The sequence below is a fragment of the Typopeltis vanoorti genome, chromosome 13, assembly GCF_054136105.1.
Source record: "Typopeltis vanoorti isolate ZY-2024b chromosome 13, IOZ_Tvanoo_1.0, whole genome shotgun sequence".
NCBI lineage: Eukaryota > Metazoa > Arthropoda > Arachnida > Uropygi > Thelyphonidae > Typopeltis > Typopeltis vanoorti.
Window position 1 is genome coordinate 110,630,087 of NC_143561.1, and position 24,340 is coordinate 110,654,426.

At 36.8% G+C, this 24,340-nt stretch overlaps 1 protein-coding gene across 7 annotated transcripts in view; it reads left to right on the forward strand.

The window, feature by feature from the left end:
• Window positions 1-24,340, forward strand: part of LOC150100469 (5'-AMP-activated protein kinase subunit gamma-1-like) — an 855,293-nt gene that overhangs the window by 173,261 nt on the left and 657,692 nt on the right. For 6 of the 7 annotated variants that reach the window (XM_090402490.1, XM_090402487.1, XM_090402491.1 and 3 more), the window contains one exon: window positions 13,282-13,848. In XM_090402490.1, coding sequence (XP_090258616.1) covers window positions 13,282-13,848 — 567 coding nt within the window. Of the gene's footprint in view, window positions 1-13,281; window positions 13,849-23,202; window positions 23,560-24,340 lie in introns of those variants that run through there. The other variant, XM_090402493.1, reaches the window with a different exon arrangement.

The following is a 24,340-nucleotide window of genomic DNA, read 5'->3' on the forward strand; positions in this document are numbered from 1 at the left end:
AAAATGCCCTTAGAATCTCAAAACACCAATTTCATGATCCTGTCTTCTTTGGCGCTGAATAATCGGCTTCTGTCCATTGTTTTGACTGCTGTATGGATTCTTGTAATGGTGAATCCACACATTCATAGTAATAAATCGCACAAAATCAGTTTTATTCTTGTTAAAACGCTCCAAGCACTGTCCAGAAATTTTCATGCGGGTGCGTTTTTGATCTGCTGTGAGCAAGCCCAGCACCCATCTTGTGCAAAGCTTTTTTCATTTGTAATTCTTCATGCAAAATATATCCTACACGTTCTTTTGAAATGCCTATCGTCTCAGCAATTTCACGCATTTTGACTCGCTGGTCATCCATTACCATATCGTGCACTTGATCAATGATTTCTGGTGTCGTTACTTGTTGGACCTCATTTACGTGGATCATTTTCAAGGCTGGTACGGCCACATTTAAACTCGGCAGCCCATTTCTTAATTGTCGAAAACGAAAGAGAAAAGTGCCCATAAACATTTATGAACTTCTCGAATGACTTTCTTTTGGCGTTAAACCTTCTTTTACAAAGAATTTTATAATCTCACGATACTCAATTTTATCCATTTGAAGGGATACAGCCAACACTTTTGCTTCAGACAGCTGTATGAAATAAAACAAACTACTTGATAGAATGACTTGCAATTTCACATAGATGCTTATGACAGATGTACCAACTTAGAAGAAAATTCGTGCCAATAGTGTTGCCATCTATGGTCGAGGCAGAGGACTTTTCAGATCAACCTCGTAATACCTTTGAAATCTTGTCTGTGACTCACTGTATATATGGGATACTGTAAACGTGGGAAAAATAAGGTCTTTATTATTTATTAATCTATTTATTCTCTTTACGTGTCTCTATCTTATCTCTTTATATATTTATATGTTTATTGGAACTTTTGTTATGTACTTCTAACTATTTCTTCCTTATCACTCTTTGGTATATCTTTAATATCTCCTTACGCTAAACTACCTTCCGCACTTGCCTTCTTATTCTTCGCACACCAGAAAATTTATTTGATAAAAAGATGCGCCACTGATGTTCGTTTTCTATTAACAAGAAGTGTAAAATGGGTCCAGTAGTTTTCCATTTTTACCTTCAAATTACCCCTGATTAATTAATATCTCTGCAGTCGTGGTCTACTATCCCTCCCTACTATCCTTTCTCATGCGTTCCCGCTAATAGGCTCTAATATTTTTTCGGAACCGTGCATCAAATAATTAAGAATCAGGCGACACTCTATTCATATTCAAATAACAAATTTTAATTCACATAAGACAAATTTACACCGCATTTGCAGTAATAGAGAAAAAACATCTCAATTCAAATCTGCATAAATAAATTAGTTAAGTTCCTGCATTTTACTCACACAAATCATATCACATATTTAACTAATTTTTTTAATATAACATAAATCATTTATACTGGGCAATGGCACTTATTACTTAATTGTTAACTCTTATTCATCGAACACATAGACAATATCTTTTACACACAATTGCTCCTTCCTTTCTATGCTGGGAATATTCTATTTGCAAATTTTTTCCAATTGGCAAACAGTTACACTCTGACTTATTACACATACAAATTCCTGACAATTATTTACTTTCTAATCTTCAACTGTTAATTATGCCTATTTAGGTCAGCCTCCACTTTAACAGTCCACTAATAAAAGTTCTCCTAAAAACTCAAAGAAAAATTGGAAAAACATACACTCACTTTGGTGGCGACTACCCTCTATGGATCTAGCTTCACACTGGAGCTCTGTTCTGTTTTTTCTTCCGTGTCAGGTTTTCTTTCCCTCTTTACGCCGGCGATAGATTTACTGACGCCTCTTGGGACGCTGTACTCGCCGTACTTCAGACGAATATTATCGGCTTGTGGAATGCTTGCATGCCCGTTGGACTAACGGAGCAATTTCTTCCCTCTGGTTAACAGCTCCGGCGAAGACTCGTCAATTCGTCTTCGACTATCAGCTTTGCTTGGCGGATCGGCTCCCGTCATCTTTCTTTTAGATCACTGACATGATTTCTCCTGAAGTTGCGTTCCCGATCTCTGACGGATAATTGCCGACGACTTCTTGATGACTGCTCGACGACCTCTGGATCACCGATGAAAATTTCTGGAACCGATCTTGCTATCTTTTCGCCAACGCCTTTTATTCGGCCACTTGTGAATCCTTGCACGGAGATATGTGACCCCCCGAACATTTCGTTGAAATCCCTTGATCCTGGTTGTAGATTAGTTAAAATATTAAATTTCTAACTTTCGCCAGATGTAAAATGGGGCTGTTACCTGATTCACCTTTTTTCTTTTTACAAAGACAGTTATGTTTCAGCATGGATTATTTTTCTAGAGAAACAATCAAAAATGACTGCTTTGCACTTCTCTTTGAATGACATCTTTGAGAATACTTAAACGATGTAAAATGTTTGGAAGGCATGAATAAAATTATGAAGTGGAAAATGAATACAGGTCCAGTTTTGCTTCCCAGAAAAAGACGACGGAATGAAAATATTAATAACTGCAAAAGAGGATGCATTCTTGATAAGGCAAAGCGTTGTCCTACTCGTTGAAGGATGGTGGTTAATTCGATTCTCAACTTCGGACAAAACAACTATTTTCTTCGCCATGGCATTCTTCATTGAAAGCCAAGAATCTGTGTTAAGACTGGTTAATTAATAGTTTAGCCGTCTGGAAATTCATCAGATTTAAATTCAATCGAAAAAAAAATCTTACTTAACTATAAAGCAAACCTTTGATCTGTAACGCGCACATAGTTTTACGATGAGAACTCAACAATCTGAAATGTAAAAATATATTTCTGGAAATCTTTTTCTTTAGCACTGTGAATGTGTAAAGTAACGTATCTTTTCGATAATAAACTGTGTTACTAACGATTCGCTTTTCTGTTTCGAATGTTCCATGAAGAATTACTGGATATTCTGCGGTAGTAGTTACATTTTAAATATGTATAATGAAAATTTTCATGTAATAATTCGTTTTCATTTAGTGCTTTTTTTAATGTTTGACCTTAACAGTGGTTAAAGTTATCACTGAGGAACTCATTTACGTTTTTAATATGCTTTTGTGACACTAGAATTACGTATCTTAGCTAATTTACTGATGATCTCATTTCTGGACCCGAGAAAGAATACTTAATTTTTATATCATAGCGTCGCGAAAGGCTTCTTCAGCTCAGCAGATTACTACGATATCATTTGCATTTAATGAGCAAGCAACTTTTAGAAATATGTGGCTCCTTGGTAGATTCCGTGTGTTTTAAGCAGTGGAAGCTGAACCAACTCCTATGCCGAACGTTTATTCTAATAAACTCTCTGATAAAATTAGAAACTTTTATATTTTGCTTATTCGGTTTCAAAATGATATCGGGTATTTAATATCCTAATCTTGAAAAATCGCAGCATTATATTTATCTTGACCTTTACAAAGGATTTTTTTCACAGAATATATTCTCTCGTTAACTGGGATACTGATATCTCAAATATTGGTGGTTTACATTTTCCCAACAGACATTTTTAGGTTTTATTCTCTCTCTCTCTCTCTCTCTCTGTGTGTGTGTGTGTGTGTGTGTGTGTGTGTGTGTGTGTGTGTGTGTGTGTGTGTGTGTGTGTTAACTGCTGGTAGAGGTAGTGTCTTGTCAAAAAAACGAATAAATGTGAAATTAATGGAGATACTGCACATACAGGAAAAGACATACAGATGATTAAATTGCAATTACTTAAATGTACCGGTGATGGACATGATCACTCCCTACAGGAAGGAAACTGGACAAGACTGGCCATCGATACGAAATTTCATCACGAGATTGGTGCTCGCGCAGAGGGTTGAGAGTGGAGAATAACAGCTGACAGAAAAGCCATTAGATTACCATTTCTCCCGTAAATGGTACGAGAGCGTTACGTGCTTATTAGAAGATCCGAAAACACTCGCGACGTGCTCGCACAGAGAGAGAGGGGGGGGTCTTATATGCGGTCTGATTTATTGCTTCTGTTCGAAGATTTGTCAGAAAATGCGCGCACCTTTGGAAAGTTTTCTTTCCTCCTGATAGAAGCATTCAACAAGAATGAAGCTTGAGCCGAACGACACCGCACGGTCGATGCACCCTTTGGTCGATAAACCTTGACCGGCAGCGGCGCCGTCCACTCTTAACAAATGAGGAAGAGGTTAAAAGTCCGACAACATGAAACCGATAAGTATGCTTTCCTGTAGCTTCTCTTTTTGTTTACTATTCTCATTGCTGTCTTCGTCACCGTCTGACGAATAAATAATAATAAAGGAAGGTGAATTCATTCTACAACCTTCCAGAAGAATGGACACTCACACCGATTCCCCTAACTTGATACAGCCCTCTTATTGCTAACTAGACAGTGCCCAATACTTCCTCTTGGTTGTTTATAATAGGGAAATTGATATGCTCCGTCCTCACTCCTCCCCCTGCTAGCTAATGTCGTTATGATGCAGCGGATCTTTGATGACGAGAAAATGGATTCACTTGTTTCGGTGAAGGCCACTCGATTAATTACTTCACCTTGAAGCATGTCGTTTCTTCGTGCACATGGTGTTCATTAACAGATCTGTAATAATTAAATAAAACTGACCGAAACGAATGGTAAATGAATTCTTTCTATTAGAAACTGAACAGTTCTGAAAACATTGAAGAAAGCCGTATAATTTGCGTCAAGTTCTTTAGGGTTATGTCGAAGTTCTCACATGAGATGAAGCAGTTGCGTGTGTATTTTCTCCTTGTAAAATAGACCAGTTATTTGTTTTGCAGGGAGAAAATCGGTCAACATCTCTGTATGAGAATGAATTTGGGAAGATCCATTGAATTCATTGACGCTTGTCTGTGCATTATATTGCCATGTATTAAGTCTCTCATACACTGGGAAAATGTGAAAAGTAAGAGTTTTTGAGGAAAAAAAGAATGTTATGAGTATGAATAGTCGTATTTATTCTTATAGATTGAGATACATGGTTCTCTGTCTTCTAAGTTTTTTTGATAATAGCTTCACACGCAGGATAGAATGTATATCGAAATTTAGATTTAGGTATATATTAAATGAAATACTTTAACTGTTTTCCAAGTACTCTTAACTTGTTTCCCTTCAAAGTATACTTTTCGCAATACTTTCTCAGTTGTATTCTAAATTTTTCATAACCTCCTTTCTTATTATGCCACACACACATTCCCTTTTCCTGATATCTTTGCATGTCTGCACACCCTGGAGGCCCAAACTGCATAAACTCTTTGTAACAAAGTTGACATCTTGACTGCGATCTCCCAAAAATTAGGCAATTCTTTTTTATACATCCACATGCTATTTCCTCTTAGTTTATATTTACAAAGTTGAAAACTCTCATGATGACAGTCATCTGTATACTAACTAAGCCACTTTGCCGAGATATTTCCTTCTCTTAAACTCTACATATTCTCAAGTCTGCATCAATTACGACTAAAAATCTTTCCTCAGTATTTCGCATCAAGTACCATACTTTAAAAACCACTCTCATCTCCAACCATTTTTACTCAGTATATGTACAATCCAGTATTCATTTTTTGCATGCTAAGTAACAGTGGATACTAGCAAAGTGTGCATTGATATTGCCGTGTAGTTTACACGGAAATATCAAAGTCCAGATAAGCAAAATACAGTATATTATGTATAGCATTCATAAATGATGGTACGAAATAGGTGAAGCAGTATGATAGCGATTTCATAACATGTTTTGTTAAGGATATAACAGTGTATGAAGAAAATTATTAATTGAGTTGATGGAGATTGGTTGTACTTTATAATAGTTAGGATTTATTTTCAGAGATGTTAGATATAGAGATTAAAACTTCGATCGCGTATGTCAAGCAAGCTTCCTACTTCAGGGTATTCACATCACCAGAGCTGGTGATGTTGTGAATAATCTTAAAATAGCGATAGTGATTTTGGATTAGAGATCGGAAACCATCTTTTAGAGCAGAGTTTGGATTATCTAATTCTTAGCACACTCATGATCCTAATACTAATGTACTATATTCCTTTCGTGAGCGGGGTTCACATAAAAATAGGTAAAAATAATTTTAGACCTTCAGTAACTCGCTCAAAAAGACTTTCCTTCTCCGTGTGAAGATGTGAAGAATATTTCCAAGCGTTTGGATAAGTACTTTTCCCTCTGACAAACAAACGAAGTTCAAATAAATTACTGACCAGTTTTCTATAGGCGAAACGAGATTGCATTTTCCAGTTTTCAACATCTGCGAGAAGAATGATAATGAAAACCGCTGATGTTAATTGTGGCAAGCACATAGGCGATACTAATTATAAATAATCGCAGTTCTACCTTCCTTCCTTCCTTCCTTTCTTTCTCTTGTTTTATGCTTACGCACGTACTCTTACGTGCGTAAGTATAAAACCATAAAACCACATAGTATCATGGAAGCTTTCGAAACCGGATCCAAGAAAGAGCTGGTTAATTCACATTCTCTTCATCAGCTTCTTCGTCTATACTGCGCGTGTTCTTCTGACCGGTTTGCCTGTATGCGGGATGAAAAACTCTGCCAACTCAGGTTTTCCGACCAAAGGGCTTCGTTGAAACCGACTACGCTACAGTGGCTCTTCTGCGATATCACATTCTGATGATATCGTATTGATTTAGTTAAGCATTTACCAAGTGAATGACGATGGGGGGGGGGGGAGTGAAAAGGAGTTTCGGTAAAGAATTTATGTATTTACTGTGGCTAATTAGTTTCAGGCGTCATAACATTTCAAGTGATGTTTATTGTATGCACGGAATTTTGTAACTTCTCTAAGCGAATAATAAATATTTTGTGAAAGACTACATTATCTCAAACTAACAGTCGTAGAACCACAAAAACTCATTAAGAGGAATTGCTCGAAGCATAAAAATAATAATAAGAAGAAATAGGAAGTCACTGTTTCTTGAAAATTAATTAACTGCCTTAGGAAAAGTATGAAAACGACCGCCTTTATTTGATCTCAGGCGCGAACAGGATAATTTTCCAAAGCGGGCTATTGTTAAATCTGGCATCGATTGGGGGGGGGGGAGGGATGCAATTCAGACTAAAATGTGTTGCTTGGAGTAACTTTTATGGAATGGAAATACATAATCACTGGATTCTTGTTTTTATAAGAGGAAGAAAGCCTTTTAAGTGCACACATAAAACATCTTTAAACAAACGTGATACGTCTAAAGCTAATGAAGTTGATTGTATTAAATTATTAAATGGCTTATAGTCAGTGTGAATATTTCTGGAGAAGTATATTCTGATATATCGACTTGCACCAGAAATAGGGATATATTAATTGGATCAGGAATGCCTGTTTTTCGGTATTGATGTAACGAGGAGTGATCATTCTTTAGGACAACTTCCATCACTGTCACACTCAGATGGCTCTATTGCATCATCATTCACAAAAAAAAAAAGCCAACCTTCTGGTTTCTTCTAATTTATCCTGGAGAAAGCCCAACGATTCGAAACGCTGACTACACAGTGTCTTTGACATTTCGCCAGAGAGAAGAAGAATTTTATTCAAATTAGATAAAAAGAAGTCTCCTGACTGCATTTCTATAATTGTCCTGAAGTTGTGTGGTCCAGAGTTAAATTCCATTCTGTGTTGCTATTTTACTTTTTCATATTTCACTGATATCTAGCCTATAGTGTGGAAATTAGCTCACATTCAACCTATTCCCAAGAAGGTGGCAAATCCTTACCACCAAACTACTGGCCAATTTCTAATACCTCAGTCCTCTCTAATAGAGAGACCCATCAACACTCAACTCCTACGCTATTTTGAAAGTGCTCAAGTAATAAACGATCGCCAATAGAAAAAAACACCATAGAAAAATTTGACTTCTCATCTGGTCCCTGTTGATATCTCCAAGTCTTTCAACAGGATTTGGTCTATTAAATTAGCTCCCATCATTGGACCTGTCCTGTGATTTCTGCATTGGATCACTAACTTTCTGACGTGGAGCACGCTACACGCGATAGTTGAGGGTTCCTTATCCTCTAAGTATGTAACTAACGCTGGAGTTGTTCTCTCATCCATGATGTTCATTCTGTTTATCAATGACCTAGTTGACAATAAACCCAATAGTAGTTTTGCTGATGATAGCAGACGTCCTTTTTCAGTGCTAGCAAAACACAGTTCTTCCTTGTGTGCGTTTTCCTCAACCCAGTTGTTGGTGAGGTAGCAATGCTATTTTTACTAGGGAAACTGCTATAGAAGAAGGTGTTTTCTTGGGTACAATATAATGTTCGTGATTCTGTACATAGCAATAGCGATATTTATTGATTTTCAGTTGTGAAGATGCTTCGTGATGGAACGTTTTTATTTTGAAGTCCCACTCCATCGGTATCAAGTGATAACAAAGATGAATGTCAGAATGAGACAGCAGACTTGGAATATTTGACTTGGTCAAATATCAAGACAGCAGACTTGGAACATCAATTATTCCAGACAGCATGTCTGGAATGTTATCACAAATGTTATCACTCTCTCTTTGTGGACATCAATTATTCCAGACAGCATGTCTGGAATAATTAATGTCCACAAAGAGAGAGAGAGAGAGAGAGAGAGAGAGAGAGAGAGAGAGAGAGAGAGAGAGAGAGAGAGAGAATACTAGCTATTCTGTTAGAATAGATCAATTTCTGATCCCTGTTACAAAGAGAAATCCATGGTCAGTGTATAGAAGTATACGGGACCACGGCCATTCAAATGTTGTCGTCTTAATTTAGAACGGCTCTGACAATATAAAAAAATGCATTTTTTTCATTAGTATTAAGATTCTATCGAATTGCTAAAACTTCCAGTCAACGATTTAACTATTTTTTGTTGTTCAAACGAAATGGAAACTTGTCAACAGTACTACTAAACTTTGCTTATCTTAATTTCTTGTTTTTAGTCGGATTATCTAGCAGTCACTGTTATCATTTTTTATATATTTTAAAGAACGCAGGAGCGCCCGAAATAGCGCGATCTTCTAAATTGAAATGAGTTTTTATTTGCAATCATGGGTTTATCATCTGCTGTGAGGTCTGTTTGCTACCATGACATGGATATCATGGAGTTATTTCTACTTTGTTGCATATCGTGATTCTGTTGGTAGCCAATAGATGGCAGCACAATAACCATAAAAGAATTTTTTTTTTAATCTACTATTTCTTCCTCGAAATTTCTAGCTACCAAGTACGAAAATCATTACATTAAGTGAATAGTAATTCGGTTAAATAACCGAAGAGGTATTCTCTGAATTCAATAAATTATGCTAAGTATTTAATAGATAATATAACTATATGTGCCAGTAATATAAATTGTTCATAGGCTTCAGTGGTGTGAAAATGTCACTGGACAGTTCACAATGTTGAAATTAACTCACACCAGATGGCACGCTTGTCAGCTCCTCCTGTAATAATTTTTCATGCGAACAGGAGGTGATGTTTAGACTATCGAAAGATATAGGAGAATAAACAAATTAAAAACAATTGCCTTCTGTATTTTGGGAAGAATACATACAAGATGTGATGGTAATAGTATTTCAGGGTATATTAAACAAAAAACATATTAGAAATAGAGAAAAAATAATGCTACTAAAAGAATCAATAGCAAGACAAAAACGGAAGATAAGTTTTGTTGATTTTGGAAAGGCATCTAATTAGACACCGGAGGAGTTCAGAACGCTAAAATATAGCTAGCTCGTGTTGAGTTGGAAATCATTTTGAACTGAATGCATGTTTTGATATTAAATGAGATGTGAAACTGGATGAGAATGCGATTATCTCCATTGTATCTATGCGGAATATGCAGCAATGGAGAAATCAGCTATCAGTATAAATGGCAGTATGGACGCGACGCGCTGATTTATTTTAATATACTCGTATATATATGAGAACTGAGTTAGAAATAAAACAGTTGATTGGAGATCTTAGATGCAAGACTTCCTAAAGAAAGTAGGACAGACGACATCAGTGGAAAAGCTGTATTAAAAAGAAATATATTAGAAAGGAACTGCCCTTTATTAATATTAAACTAGCGGACGCAAAGGAGTTGAGCTAAAATAACTTAAGCCGATTGGAGATGAAATAGTAGAGAATAGGTGTTTTAAGCGAAAAACAGGACCAAGAAAAAACTCAGAGGTCTATTTCCCAGTTAGAGAAACTCACTGGGAAGGACAGAGTTGCAAAGCCCTTTGGTTGTAAAGACTGGGGGTTAGAACGCGATGACGAAGAACCTCTATTATTCTTTTTTTTATTATTATTTATGACACTGAAGGTGAGTTATTCGATATCGTGTGGAGTTGTGACGGTGTTTCCAGAAGGAAACACCGTAATTTATTTCATAGTAAACATGCAAACAGGCCAAGCAACTAATCTAACAGCTTTCCCCCTTAGCATGCTGTGGGTTCCAGCTACCCAACGAAATGGATGTCTTGAAGCGGCGGAAGATTTTTATCGCTCGATGTAAGGCCACCGTCTCTGTATATATATATTTCATGCATATTTATTAATTCTGTGAAAACTGCTCATTTATTCTGGAACCAACTAATCGCTATGGCAGTTTATTTGAGTTTATACATGTTTGTATAAAATGAAATTTATGCATTCCTTCATTCATTACTATATATAAATTCACACCACTTCATATGTTCATAATGAAAGTTTGTATATTCTTTATTTTCACAAGACTCAATTATACATTTTGATTATTATTCGATTTTGATTTTTATGCACCGTTAAAGTTCTCTTCGCGTTTGTTTCTTGAAACACCATTCAGTTACGTTGCACAGGATTATGGACGGAATTATTTTAATCGTACTATTCATTATTACTTCTCTTAGAAAATTTCCTACTGGTCTCCTCCATCTGTACTTGAAATGCGTTCATCATATTTACAGCGTACATAATGAAACGACTTCGCGAAGAATTCACCAGTTCCTGGCATCAGTGATAGCACACTTTGGAGCCAGAGCAACTGGACAATATCCGCACTATTATATTCTGTTGTGATAAGATTAAAAATCAGCATTTTTTTATGCTTTAAATTTTTATAATTTAAATTGTAATTTTCAGCCTTTTTAAATATAATTTTAAAGTATGTTAAGGGATGTTTTTTTTTATAATTTTTAAGATATGCTTAAATTATTGTTTTATGTTCTGAAAATGAAAGCTTTTAAGCAATACTGTGGCTGTGACATGACATTGCTCCAGACATGCCCCCCCCCGTCAATCTGAAAAGACCACTCACATCATTTTTTATTTTTTTATTTATTTTTTTTTTATATTTTTTAAATGCTACTCCATTCCACGGAAAGTTGTCAACCTATGGTACATTAGTACAGTTTGGAGATGTAAAGATCATTTTATCATTTATTTTTTACTCAATCTGGAAACTTTGTTCTAGAGATTAAACATGAAACTTTTTAAAAGATATTTTCAGGCCTCCAATAATTCAAGGATAATGCATACGCCAAAATGTGCAAAAAATACTTCAAAAATTTCTTACTAACATCAATGATATTTATAATAGATTGGAATACAAGTTATTACTCCAATTTTGTTGCCATTGCCCCACTGTTTACTCATTGTTAAACTTGTATCACTCTTACGGGAAAGATGTTACTTTCAGCTTAGCAGCTTCTCACATTAGGGAGAAAAAGACTCGTTCAACGTGACCTGCTTGCAGCTGATAGAACGTGCCTTATAAGCATCCTGCGTAGCTTCTATCAGCTACATGCAGAACAAAGTACTTCAATGACAGGTTAAGAAGTATATTCACGGTAAAGTTTGTGCGAAATGAAAGGCTTTGCTCGTTCTTTCTGCCCTTGCTAATTATCAGCCGATTACTGCAAGGGCATCACGCGATGAGGAGCTCATTTTCAACAGCTGTTGATACCGCAAGAGGAGCGAGCAGAGTGAGAAGGCTTGGGAAATCTGATATTCCCTAATCAGAGTCGTTGATATGCGCGAGGAAGTGTCTACTAACAATACAGGAGGAGAGGATGAAGTGCTAAAGCCAGTTTGTACTTGTTAGGCGAAACCAGTGGCTTCTGAAGAGCGGTTCGGAAGTTATCGGCCGGAAACGGAAACTCATGCGTACGAAGACTGGTTAAAATTGGTCCTGTTTTGTTAACAGAATGACACATTACTTCCTAGTTATTTCACTTTATTTATTTTGTTTCACCTTGGCTTAATTGCATTTTCCCAATTAAGGTAATAAGTTAATTTAAAATTCTGCATACAAGCCTTTTTGTATATGATTCGATATCTTTATCTTACCTCACTTTGTTTTTGTTTCTTTAATTACCTAATGTTGTTTTATATTATTATTAATTAATTTCATATTGCCCTTGGATTACCTTATCAAAATGGAAAGGGCCAGCTGTAGAACTGAATTAGCTTAGTAAAAAAAAAAAAAAAAAAAAAAAAAATCAAATAATTGCATTCGAACATTTTAACTTGGCATCATAATTCCGACCTGGTTAGAACACATTAACAATATTATTCATCGCACTTGCATTCATGCAACTAGAATATGAAAACACACTTGCCAATAGAAAAATTTTATTTATTTATTTATTATTATTATTTTTTAATATTGTGCTGCGACAATGGGTAAATTCTTTGTAATATGTTGACAAATACGTATTAGCATAAAGAACTTACACTGTACAGGAAGAACTGTTGGACCATCGATTGTTGCTAAAACGATTCGATCAGTGGCAAAAAATAAAGGAAGTTAACTTGGCTGGGGAAGGGAGGAAAATCATCCCGCGATAAAATATTGCTTCGAAAGAATTTTATTTATTTTTCTTTTCTGAACTAAATGTTTAAAATGCGCAGTTTATACACATACGTGAGATTCCAGGTAGGTGTATGTATTAATAGCTGTCATGAGATTTCACCACATACGCAACGGTCGTCTATGCGGTAAATATCGAGCTGTGCTCTTTAGCTTTTGTGTCGTTTCACTGATCCTATAAAAGCCAGGAAACGTGGGGAGGGGTGTCCTCCGCCGCGTCCTTTCAACCAAGACCAAACGGAATGTCTGCATAGCGACCCACTAAAGTACGTGTTTTATGGGGATTAAGCGTAAGGGATAGGAGGAGGGGGTTACTGGGCGCATTGTAGAGGGGTGAATGAATGTGCACGTGAGAGTTTGCGCGTTTGCGGCACACGAGAAGCAATTTTTTGGACTGACATTGATCTTTTCTTCCGTAGGACGGCTCGTTGGTCCTGCCGACGATCGTAACGGAAGACTTCGACAAGATGGCGACGCCCAACGGTGACGATCGGCATAGCAGCAAGGTCAAGGACAGAATTAGGTCACTTTCTGGAGGTACTTCGAAGATGGCTTCCCTACCTCTCCGGGATTCAACCAGCGGACGTATACGACGACAGTCAGGAGACGATGCCCTCACCAGCGGTAGTCATGGGCGCAAGAATGCTCTTTTTGATGCTTTTCGTCCCCGGTCCAAATCGGACAGCAAAAGCAAGCGACCCGCTTTTATTTCGTCACTCAAATCGTCAATGCAACACCACTCACTGCTTTCGCCATCTTCGTCTGGCAGCGGGTCACCGAAACTGTCATCGCACGGCTATTCGCCGGTCGGAACTCCTAATTCGGGTGCTATGAACTTTGTGTACACCGGAAGTCTCGACTCTCAGAATCAAGCCGACTTAAAGAGGCCGAGGTCAGGATCGGAGAGCAAAAGCAGCCCCATGTCGAAGGTATTCGAGATGTTCCGAACTCGGTCTCAGTCAATGACCTCCGATCTCAGAGCTAAGGTGAGTGGTGATTTATTATTTTGTGATTTTTGTTTTAATACACAGAAAATGAATAGTGAACCAAACTAAGCAACCAAAATAACCTGTGAAATATCCTCTCTTCTATTAATAACCGAACTGCACAGACTAGCGATTCTGTTCTCCTCTTCTTTGTTGTCCCCCTGATTATTTAAATTCCAGTCTGTTGCTCTTCTAAACTACAGGTAATATCACTCGCATTAAATAGCTTTTGTATTATTCTTACCGATATTATTTATCGCTTCGTAGTAAAGCAACTAGTTTAGGTGTTTAAAATACAAACGTATAATCAAAGTAACACATTAATTCAGTGATATTATTTGGAGGAATACAGCAATTTTATTCGTCTTTCTTTCTTTCTTCCGGATATGTGAAACAGATATGTAGTCTCTAAAACTCTAGGAAAAAAAATATTGCAACGTTTGTTTTGAAAATCAGGGTCGAAATATGAAAAAAAAAAAAGCAATTTCTTTCTGCTGAGTGCCATTTGCAATCAGCACAAGTAGGTTGCTTAGCACATTTGAAATCGTAAAATTCGTAAAATTCATCATTTTGCCGACACAGCGATTGTTATTGTATTTTGGCATGCTGGGTAGATGGCAAGTTTAACGCTTTCGGTTCGGTATTATAGCAACTCGGCATGCTTGTTTCATGTTTATTTGGTGTGTGTATGTGTGGGGGGGGAGAAATATAATTATTCTGTTTTGTTAGTATGTTTAATAAAAAGAGATGCGAATGCTGGGCAACAAATTTAAACATACGCGAATGGCTAACTTAAAGAGAATCCGATAGTCAACGTCCTCTGTTATAGCGTCATCCTGGGATCCAACTGTATGTAGTAATTGTAACCCCCTCCCCCACTACATAGTAGCACGCCACTGCTTTTGTCGATTCTTCCGTAACCATTAGGGTCGATATGGCGTGGAAGCACCTCTCCAAAAGTAACCTTGCGAAGTTGACTAAACATGTGTGTGTGTGTGTGTGTGAGAGAGAGAGAGAGAGAGAGAGAGACCCCACTAAGCGTTTCTCCAGCTCAAGTAAAGAAACCCATCAATACAGTGATTCATCTTATTTGGTTATTGCTTATTCTACCAAAAAGATTTCGCATTAAAAAATTGGGACATTTTTTCGTTTAAAAAAAAAAAAAAAACAGGCGGCATACTGCTAGAAAGAATGTGGGGAAAGGCGGTGCTACTTACGAGGCGAATTTAGTGTTAATTGAAGATATTTAATGGATTCCCCTCTTTCAGGGTTGAAGACGAGAATTGAAGAATTCAACCGTCAAAATTGTGTCGTGTATGAGACAGGGCGACCGTTTTCATGATGTTACAACAACTCTACAAGTACTTTGAAACGTGTTCCTGTGGAGATATTCGAAGTGGAAAAATGAAGAAATAAAATAATAATTAAAAATTTTATAACTAAAAGTCTTTCACGGGAAAGTTTTCTGCAATATGATTTAATATCGACACTGTTTACGATAAACACTTTCATATTTATTTTAAAAATTTATTTAACGTAACTCCTATGTTGTTCCCGGTATCACCAACTCTGGTTGTCTCAATAGATAGCGTACTCGTTCCCCAGTCTAGAAACTTCGCCTTGAATCCCAATGTGAATTATTTTAGTGGTAGATGGTTTTCATCGCCTGGTATGAAACCAATACCTGCAGTGGCTAGAAGCAGCGCCATATTTTGTCTCTACAACAGGATTTCTGGATTATTTACCCCCTTCCCCCAGCCCATTCACGGTGTTAATGTGCGAAATTAACACTGTTAATTTCGCACATTAACCTGTTAAATTAATCTGTTAAAAGCAGAATTTCGCACATTAACAAATGAAATTTCCACCGAAATTCTGCTTTTATGCGAATGTGCATCGCCTACCATTCTAAATAACTTTATTTTAGACAGCTGCGTTTCCTAAGAGCTCGTGCTGTTGTCTAAAATAAAGTTATCTAGAATGGTAGGCGATGCATCGGAAATTTCATTTCCACCGAAATTCTGCTATCATATAATGTATGTCAGCAGGATTGGAAATAATTTTTATTATGCAAAAAATTACATAATAATAATAATAATAATAATAATGACTCCTGCCCTTCATAGGCAGAAGTCTCTTAATCCTAAACTGTGGTCCCAATCCATATCACAAAAAGGACATTTCATGGGCTGCAAGCGTACTCTTCCTGTCCACAATTTATATATCAAGTTATTATTTTAATTTTGCATTATTGCAAATAGTTTTTTTATAATACTTTTTTATTATATAGTCTAAAATTTTGGTTGCACCTTTTTAATTAAACTAGTCGTTGAATGAATTGTTTCCTCACTTCACGATTAAATTGGAGTTGTAGGAGCTATGGACGGTCACTGCAATAAGTATTCGATTATCCACAGCGTGAATCAACCTCTACGAACTTGATATTTATAAAAACAAGTTTCGTTGTTAGCTGAACAATAAAAAATACTTGAAATGAGGTACAATTATCAAAAAACAATTCCCATGTTTGTTTTTTACTCATTTAAATTTCCAATACAATTTAAATATTGCCTGTAATTAATAAGTGGAGTTTAAACTTATGATGAAATCTTCCGTTTCGTGTCAGGCTCAATGGCCAAATAACTTGGATTCTTATAAACCTGATACAGCATATCATTGGGCAGTTAATCCTATCTGCTATGGCTTTAAATTACATGTGTTCTTCTGTCCAAGGATATTACGGGATATCCACTTGCAGATGCACAAAATCACTAGATTTTAATGGCTTCATTATTTTTCCTAATGTTTCCAACAAAAATATCAGTGATGCTTAACTCTCGGTAGGTTTTGTAGCACGTCACTTTTTTGTGAACGTGCTTTCTTCACTTGCCATTTGGTGCATGAGGTCTTTTAGCTACTCCTCACACAAAGAAAAGTTCCATCTGTGTGGATGCTGCTTACCAGGTTGCCACAGTATGGTGCAATTCTATTCTGTTATCCTGAAAGAGGCATTCTTGTGGTGGTACCGAAGGATTTTATTTGCAGAATGTTCATGCTTCGAGTTTCCGCCCCACTCATGGAATTCGCAGATAGGGACTCAAGTTAAATTGGGAAATCTCACTCTTGTTTCTTTGAAGCAGAAAATTCACAAGGTGTGGATTTCTCTTTCGTACATTCGATAATTAACCAGAAAAGTGAGTGACCTCAGTAGAGAAGACGGTGTTCGTGAAATGCATTGTCATCATGTATTGGAGATCATGTCTCCAACGCGAACATGTTCTGGGTTAGGTTTGTCATTTACTTGTAACTTTTCCGCTAAGTGAATCATGTGAGTTCTGAGCACTTTTGCGCACACCATTATATCTGCCATACAATAAAACGTGTGTGTGTGTGTGTGTGTGTTCACTGGACATCTACAGATGCCTTATGGGCACTCTGATGCTAGGTAATGTGCTACACCAGGCCTCGCCATGTCCTGTTTGCTTTTCTGGCAGCCTCAACTCTCTGAAGATCAGTCACTCCACACACACCCCATCCATCCATCATTGATGGTCTACCCCTGCCTCTTTTTCCAGGAACTTTACCCTTCTATTACTGTTCTGAGAAGTCTTCTTCCATCCTTTCTATGTTCCAAAATATTTTAACTTTCTTCTGTCAATATCCTTAAGGAGCCTTAAAGTTCTAATGGTCTTTCCTAACACCCATTCATTTGTACGCCTTTCAGTATATGATATCCTGAACAGCCTTCTGTAACACCACATCTCAAAAGCTAATATTCGTTTCTTATCTGACTTCTTTAGGTTCCAAGTCTCACATCCATAAGTCGCTGTTGGAAAAACAACTGCATCCAAAATCCTCAACTTTGTTCCCATGGAGATAGATCCATCCTTCCGGATTTTAGACAGGTCTCTGACTGTTGTTTTAGCCATTCCTAACCTTTTTCTGACGTCTTCTGAACAGCAATTCTTCACATTAATAATGGATCCGAGGTACTCAAATTTGCTGACTCCTCAATTCTTTCTTCATTAAGATACACTTGTTTCTCAAGAGCATCTCTGTTTGTTTTTCCTTTGAGAACCATGATCTTTGTCTTGCTAGAATTGAGTTGGAGTCCTCTGTTATTACTGATCTTGTTAACTTTTTCAAGAATAAATCCTAGTTCTTCCATGTCATTACAAAGGAGTACTGTATCATCAACATACCTCAGATTACTGATCAATCTACCTCGTATCCTAATTCCTGTCTTGAGTTCATCCAATGCTTCACGCATGGTGTCCTCCGCATATATATTAAACAAGTGAGGAGAAAGTAAACATCCTTGCCTAACTCCTTTTCTAACTTGAAGCCAGTCAGTCAATCCAACACCTGTTGTTACCGTGGATTCTCGCTCCTTATACAAGTTGGCTATCAACCTGATAGTGTGTTGAGAAAACCCATTATTTTCATTACTTCCCACAGTTTCACATGCTCAACACAGTCAAAAGCTTTTGAATAGTCTAAGAAACACATTACCAGAGGGAGTCTGAATTCTTTATATTTTTCTATGATCTCTGGTGCCCTTACCTTTCCTAAAACCTGCTTGCGTTCCTCGGGCATCTCTGCCTCAACTTTGGCCCCAATTTTGGGGCCAAAGTTGAGGCATGATCTTCAATAAAATTTTACTTGCATGAGATATTACACTAATAGTTCTAGAATTCTTGCACGCCTTCATATCTCCTTTCTTATGTAGTGGTATGAAAACAGATATCTTCCAGTCTCTAGGCCATGATCCTGTCTCCCATATCCTTGTAATCATGAAACACTCTTATACCTCCATCTCCTGTGGCCTTAATTAACTCTGCTGGGATTTCATCTGCACCTGGGATCTTATTGCTGTTAAGCTGCTTAACTGCTCTTTCAACTTCATGCCTAAGTGGAAGAGGTTTCAAATCAAACTTTTTCTGGTGAGAGGACTCCACATTTTCTTTATCCACTCTAGTTCTTTACAGTATTCTTTCCATCTGTTTTTGATTTCCAACTCTTCTGTTAGTAATGCTCCATTCCTATCTTTGATGACATTAAATTTAGGCTTAAACTTGTAGTTTAAGTCACGAACTAAACAAAACAATAAAACGTGCCAATTCTTAATTGCTCAAAACACAGGGATATGGGTTATATCGAAAAGTTTCTCGTGGCGCTTCACTCCTCCATTTTTGCTTAAATTTTCAACACCTGATTATACAATGGACGACCTCTCTTTATACCCACTTGAATTTTCATACGCCGTAGGTCTTGAAATCAGAATACAAAAACAACAGTATCGCAGTACTGCGACGGCCACTGCGCTACGCATGCGCACAGCAACAGGTGGGAACTATTTGCAATGTGGTTGCGAATTTTTCACTAGTTTTTGCATCTACAAGCGAAAACGCCAATAATTATCAGTGTAAATTTACTAAATATCGCTTCGTTACTGGGTAATTATTCCGCAAGACACGTTTTATATTTTACAGGTTTATTTATTTGCATCCCCCCCTTTTCTATTTTTTTTTTTTTTTATCTTGCCCAACATTTGTTTAGGATATAGAGATATCCTATAAATGTTGAACAGGAAAAATATTTAAACGAAACCAAACTGAAATCTTCAGCTAGATTTTACTTCAAAAAGGAAAGCTGAAAGACTTATTTAAAATTTCGATGATTATAATCCGCCTTTCCATATTATAATAACATTTATATTATGTTATCGCTGAGAGTGAGTGAGAGCTGTTCGGGAGCTAATGAATAATTTATAAGGAATGCAAAATTGAACAGGTTATTCTGTTAATAATCCAAAGAATAATTGCATTTATCAAAACCATCCTACAGAAATGAAAGAAGCTGAGGTTTGCCATGAAAACAGAACTGGACATCTCCAAATAAATTTATTCGAGATCCATAGATATTACAGCTTCTAGAGATGCACTGGTTAAAATACCCTTTTCTATATTTTATTCTTCAGTAACGTCCGAAGTGAAAGCAAAATATAGTTATTTAGGTTCCTTTATCCCTCAGTGACGAACACTTACCTATTATACATTAAAATATTCGCGAATTTTCTGAAATTAGTTTGAAAATGAAAAAAAAAAAAAAAAGTCCCGAAGAGTATTTTCTTCTTCTCTTTTGGCTTCTATTTTGCTGGTCTCTCCATCTTATTGTAGATATTCCGCTTTGTGATTTCATTTTCTTCTTGGCAGTCAATCTGTACATCTTTTAGTGCATTTTATTTTCAATTCTTGCCATATGACGTACTCGTTTCCATTTTGATTTCTTGATATCCGTCTTTAGAAAGACGTCTATGAATTATATATGAATTTAGCTGTTATTGTCAAGTCCGTTATTTGCTCTTTCTATTCTTTGTGATATTCTAAGATTCGGTTAACAGTATCGTGCTTATAAGAAAATTTTTTTTTGAGATGGATGTGACGTTGTGCTTCTTTAATCTGGTTTAGAACTCTCAGAAAGTACATTATGTTCCGGATAGACTCCGTATAACAACAGAATACTGTTGTGCTGTTAGAGTGAAGCCCGTTCAGCAAAGAGAATATGACAACACTGCGTCATTATTATCAGTTATGTCTATTTTCTTCCTATTGGAATGATGTATTGCCGTGCAGATGTTATTCGTTGTGAAGGGTACAAGTAAATTACGTCGTTAAAAATAGGTAGACGTGTCAAGAGGGACAATTAAATTGCGAAGGCTCGTGATATGCGTTTAGTGAGATATGCGCAAAAGGCGATGTTATGTTAGTGCACGCTACCCACAAGGCACCTCAAAAAGTTATTTAATTTATATAACGAATGAATATCGAATCATCTCTTTATGGTAGAGTACAACTTTAATGTCACTAATTGGTGTACTATACAACTGACAGATGGCTTTAGTCACAAAGAAATAAATAAATAAAATAAAAATAAATTCAGTTTATTCTTTGCTAAGTGATGTGGTATATGAATTTTTGTTACAAGTAAATATTGGCAAAAAAAAAAAAAAAAAAAAAAAATAATAATAGTAGAATAGAAGCATACACATGGACATTGCCATAAGCTTGAAGTTTCGATTGAAAAAGAAAATTCTATACCAGGTATTTAATGTGTCCTGCCGGTGGTGATTTTGGTGTTATAGCGGCGACAGACGTCTTACTATAAGTTTCCCTAATTATGTGAGTGCGCGACACTCTTGAACGTCACGATATTCCTGGATAACGCCGGTAAAGAAGGAAGTTTTTAACTTAAAAAAAAATCCGTAATGTAAACCATAAATCGTAATGTAAACAATGTCAGACTGCGAAGGACACGCATTTTGGCATTCCAGCAACACACAGTAATTTTAAAGTGGAACTGGTAAGTTGAAAATGTGTGCAGTGCGAAGAGTGGCTTGTTTGAGGAGAATTATTTCAAGAATACGTGATACATTGAGAAGTTGAGTGTTGCGCAAAATGTGCACACACACACACACACACAACGCTGTGGGAGATCCTGCTCAGCACAAGAATGTCGGAAACATTCTGCTGTGTTGTACGGGTAGCATCAGCTTACACAATCACACAGATGTATTCGTGAGACTGGAATCAGCAGGGCAAGGTACATTGTAGTCTCAAAAGAGCTAAGCGGAAATGGTATGTGCTCAAATCATTACATGAAATTATTGGTGCTGCGTCCCTCCCCACCGCCAGCTATATGAAAATGAGGAAGTCATTTACTAACAAAATGGTCCTTCACCATTGTCATCGTGATGCAAGGCCATGTTGATAAACATAGTGAAAGCCTTCATGACAGAAGACTTTGTGTCGCGAAGATGGTGGATATTCCACATTGTCTTATGTTTCTGGAAGAAAAACCGTTCATAAAAGACATCAGTTAAAAATCCCTTGAAAAAGTACCATGTTTAGTATATCTAGAGCAGCATTTTTGGGTTTTTTAGCCAACCCTCACCCAGGACTTTATTGTAGGTTACCAGTCTTTTTGGAGTGTGGCTGACATAATTCATATGATTTTTTTTTATAACCGTATGTTATGTATAACTAATGCTTTATCTCTGTGGAAACAGCCTATCAGTTGATTTCTGTGTTCATTTCTTTCGACGTAAAAGAAAATATTAGACTCTTACATTAAATTGGGGGTAGAAGGAATTGCAGACATATTTTAATCAGTAGAAGTATGAAGGATAAAAAAAGCTGCCATTGGATATAAACATTCCTGGGTATAATCTGTTTCGGTCAACGGTTATTGCACGCAGAAACTAAACAGGAGTTGAACTTTAGCCTTTGTATACAATGAAGACCTGATAAAGGTATCTGTGTGGCGTTGTGCGTGCGTGTGTGTGTGTGTGAGTGAGAGAGATTCACTATTAGCTTTAATTATGCAAAGCACAAATGTAAAAGATGAAAAAAAAATAATATTAACATGAAAAAAAATAGAAAATACATTTCAGCCAAACAGAACAGCAAGGAAGGTCGCCTAATTAAAGTAATGATAAGAAACATGATTGTTAGAAAATATTTGAAGTTGCAGGTAACAAAACTTTTCGCTCGACTTATAAATAAATCGCAAGGAATACAAGGCAGTTGTTGATTTGGAAGATGAACCGCAGATAAGACAGAAGTGAATACCTTCGATATTATCATGATATGACACCATTCGTCTTGTTTCTAGGCTAAAAGATGTGCGCTGATTGGTTGAAGGTGTTGGTTTATGACCTCCTTGAAAGAAACAACATCTTCAAAATAGAATGAAAATCCTAATTTTGAAGAAATATTAATTCTAATAATTCAGTTTGCTTTCGCAAGCAAAACGCTCTGCCAAGAATGATCTCGTCTAATATTTATTCGAATTTATATGTGCGTGTGTAATTAAACCCCTCCATGATTGTTCTCTCATTTGTAGAGCGAAAAATGCTGCCATGTCGTTGATATTAACAACGAATATTTTGATGCGAAGACAAAACTGCACAGCTCCCACTTATACAGGTCATTAACATGTTGTGACACGATATATCCATGACCTAGTGCTACCTATTACGCCAATTTTCGTAGTAATCATAATCATTTAGACTGCGAAGTTCGAGCCGCCTTGCAATTCTTTCCATTCAAGAAACTGCCACTTAGGAAAACGTCAACTTGACTAAACAATTCATGCGCTGATCCGAATCGTGCCGAACATATTCGATACTAGTCGCGTTCGTGAGCATGCAAAGTTAACGGTGATTTGTTGTCGGCGAGCCGTGTGATAGATCCGCGCGCTACTGCCGTATCTTAACACATGCTTCACGCGCGTGAAACGAAGTTGGATCACATGACTGACAAGGCAACCGGATAACGAGACAAGTTGCGTCGGATTTAAGTAACCTGTCCACAGCTGCGAATGAGTTTGGTGGGTGCACGGCAATGATATCGGTACAGGAGAATACCGCTGCTGCTTTTTATTATATACCATCATCAGTGTCTGTGGGATACGCATGCGAAGTTGAAACATTGTAATGGTAAGGTTGTCAACAGCTCGCTTATGATAGCTGAGAAATTGTTTAACGTATCTACAAGTGTGTGAACCCATTATAACTGTTTCTTGGGAGAGTTTATGCACGTTCACTTATACATCCACATGGCGACTTACTACAGGAGGAGTTCTGTTCAGCAACGGAGCCAGTCCCTTGATTCCCAAAGATTAAGCACTCAGTTGCAGTGGTTATGGAAGGTAAGTCTGCTTCAAGATTGGATTTTGTTTCTGTTACAGCAAATAACCTTCCCACTCTTCGAATAACTAAGTGGATTTGTTTATATAATTTGTATTAAAGAAATTCATCTGTTGTTCTCTTTATAATTTTCGAATGATGTCACGTATTCCTTTCATGGTTAAAGCTGTGAAAATTTGAACCTCATCACTGATTTATTCATTTGTGAACGTTTTTATTTAGTTTCGTGTAGCAAAATGAGAAGTATCTATTTTTTTTCTGTCTGTCCGTCCGTACGCATATAGGTTGGGAAATATTTTACCGAACTTTTGGAATAATGACTAGTTTATCTCGTCAATTCAGTTTTGGTTTAAACAGAAATATTTTTAGTGGCAAAATTTTACTTAAAATGAGTGGAAACTGAAAAGTTAGCTTTTATTGCTGGTTGTGATATCCTCCTGAGGCGTATAATCCAAAAAACGGATCTAGGTTAAGTTGCTGTGATAATGAATGATGACGTCATTATACAAGGATGCTATTGCGAAATGCACCTGCTCTATGATATCGCGGATTATTTCCACACTTGCGATATAATAGAGGTATTATAATGGAAAAAAATGTGTGGGAAACGTGTCGATAAAACGCTGTCTGTAACTTTCTATTACACGTCGCACTGTGAATATTAGATGTTTCTTAATATTTTGATTAAAGCGTAGCAAAGCTATCATACATCACCTCATCTTTCTCCTAATCTTGTTTGGCTCAGTTACCTATGATAAGAATCAGTACTCTATGTAGATAGAA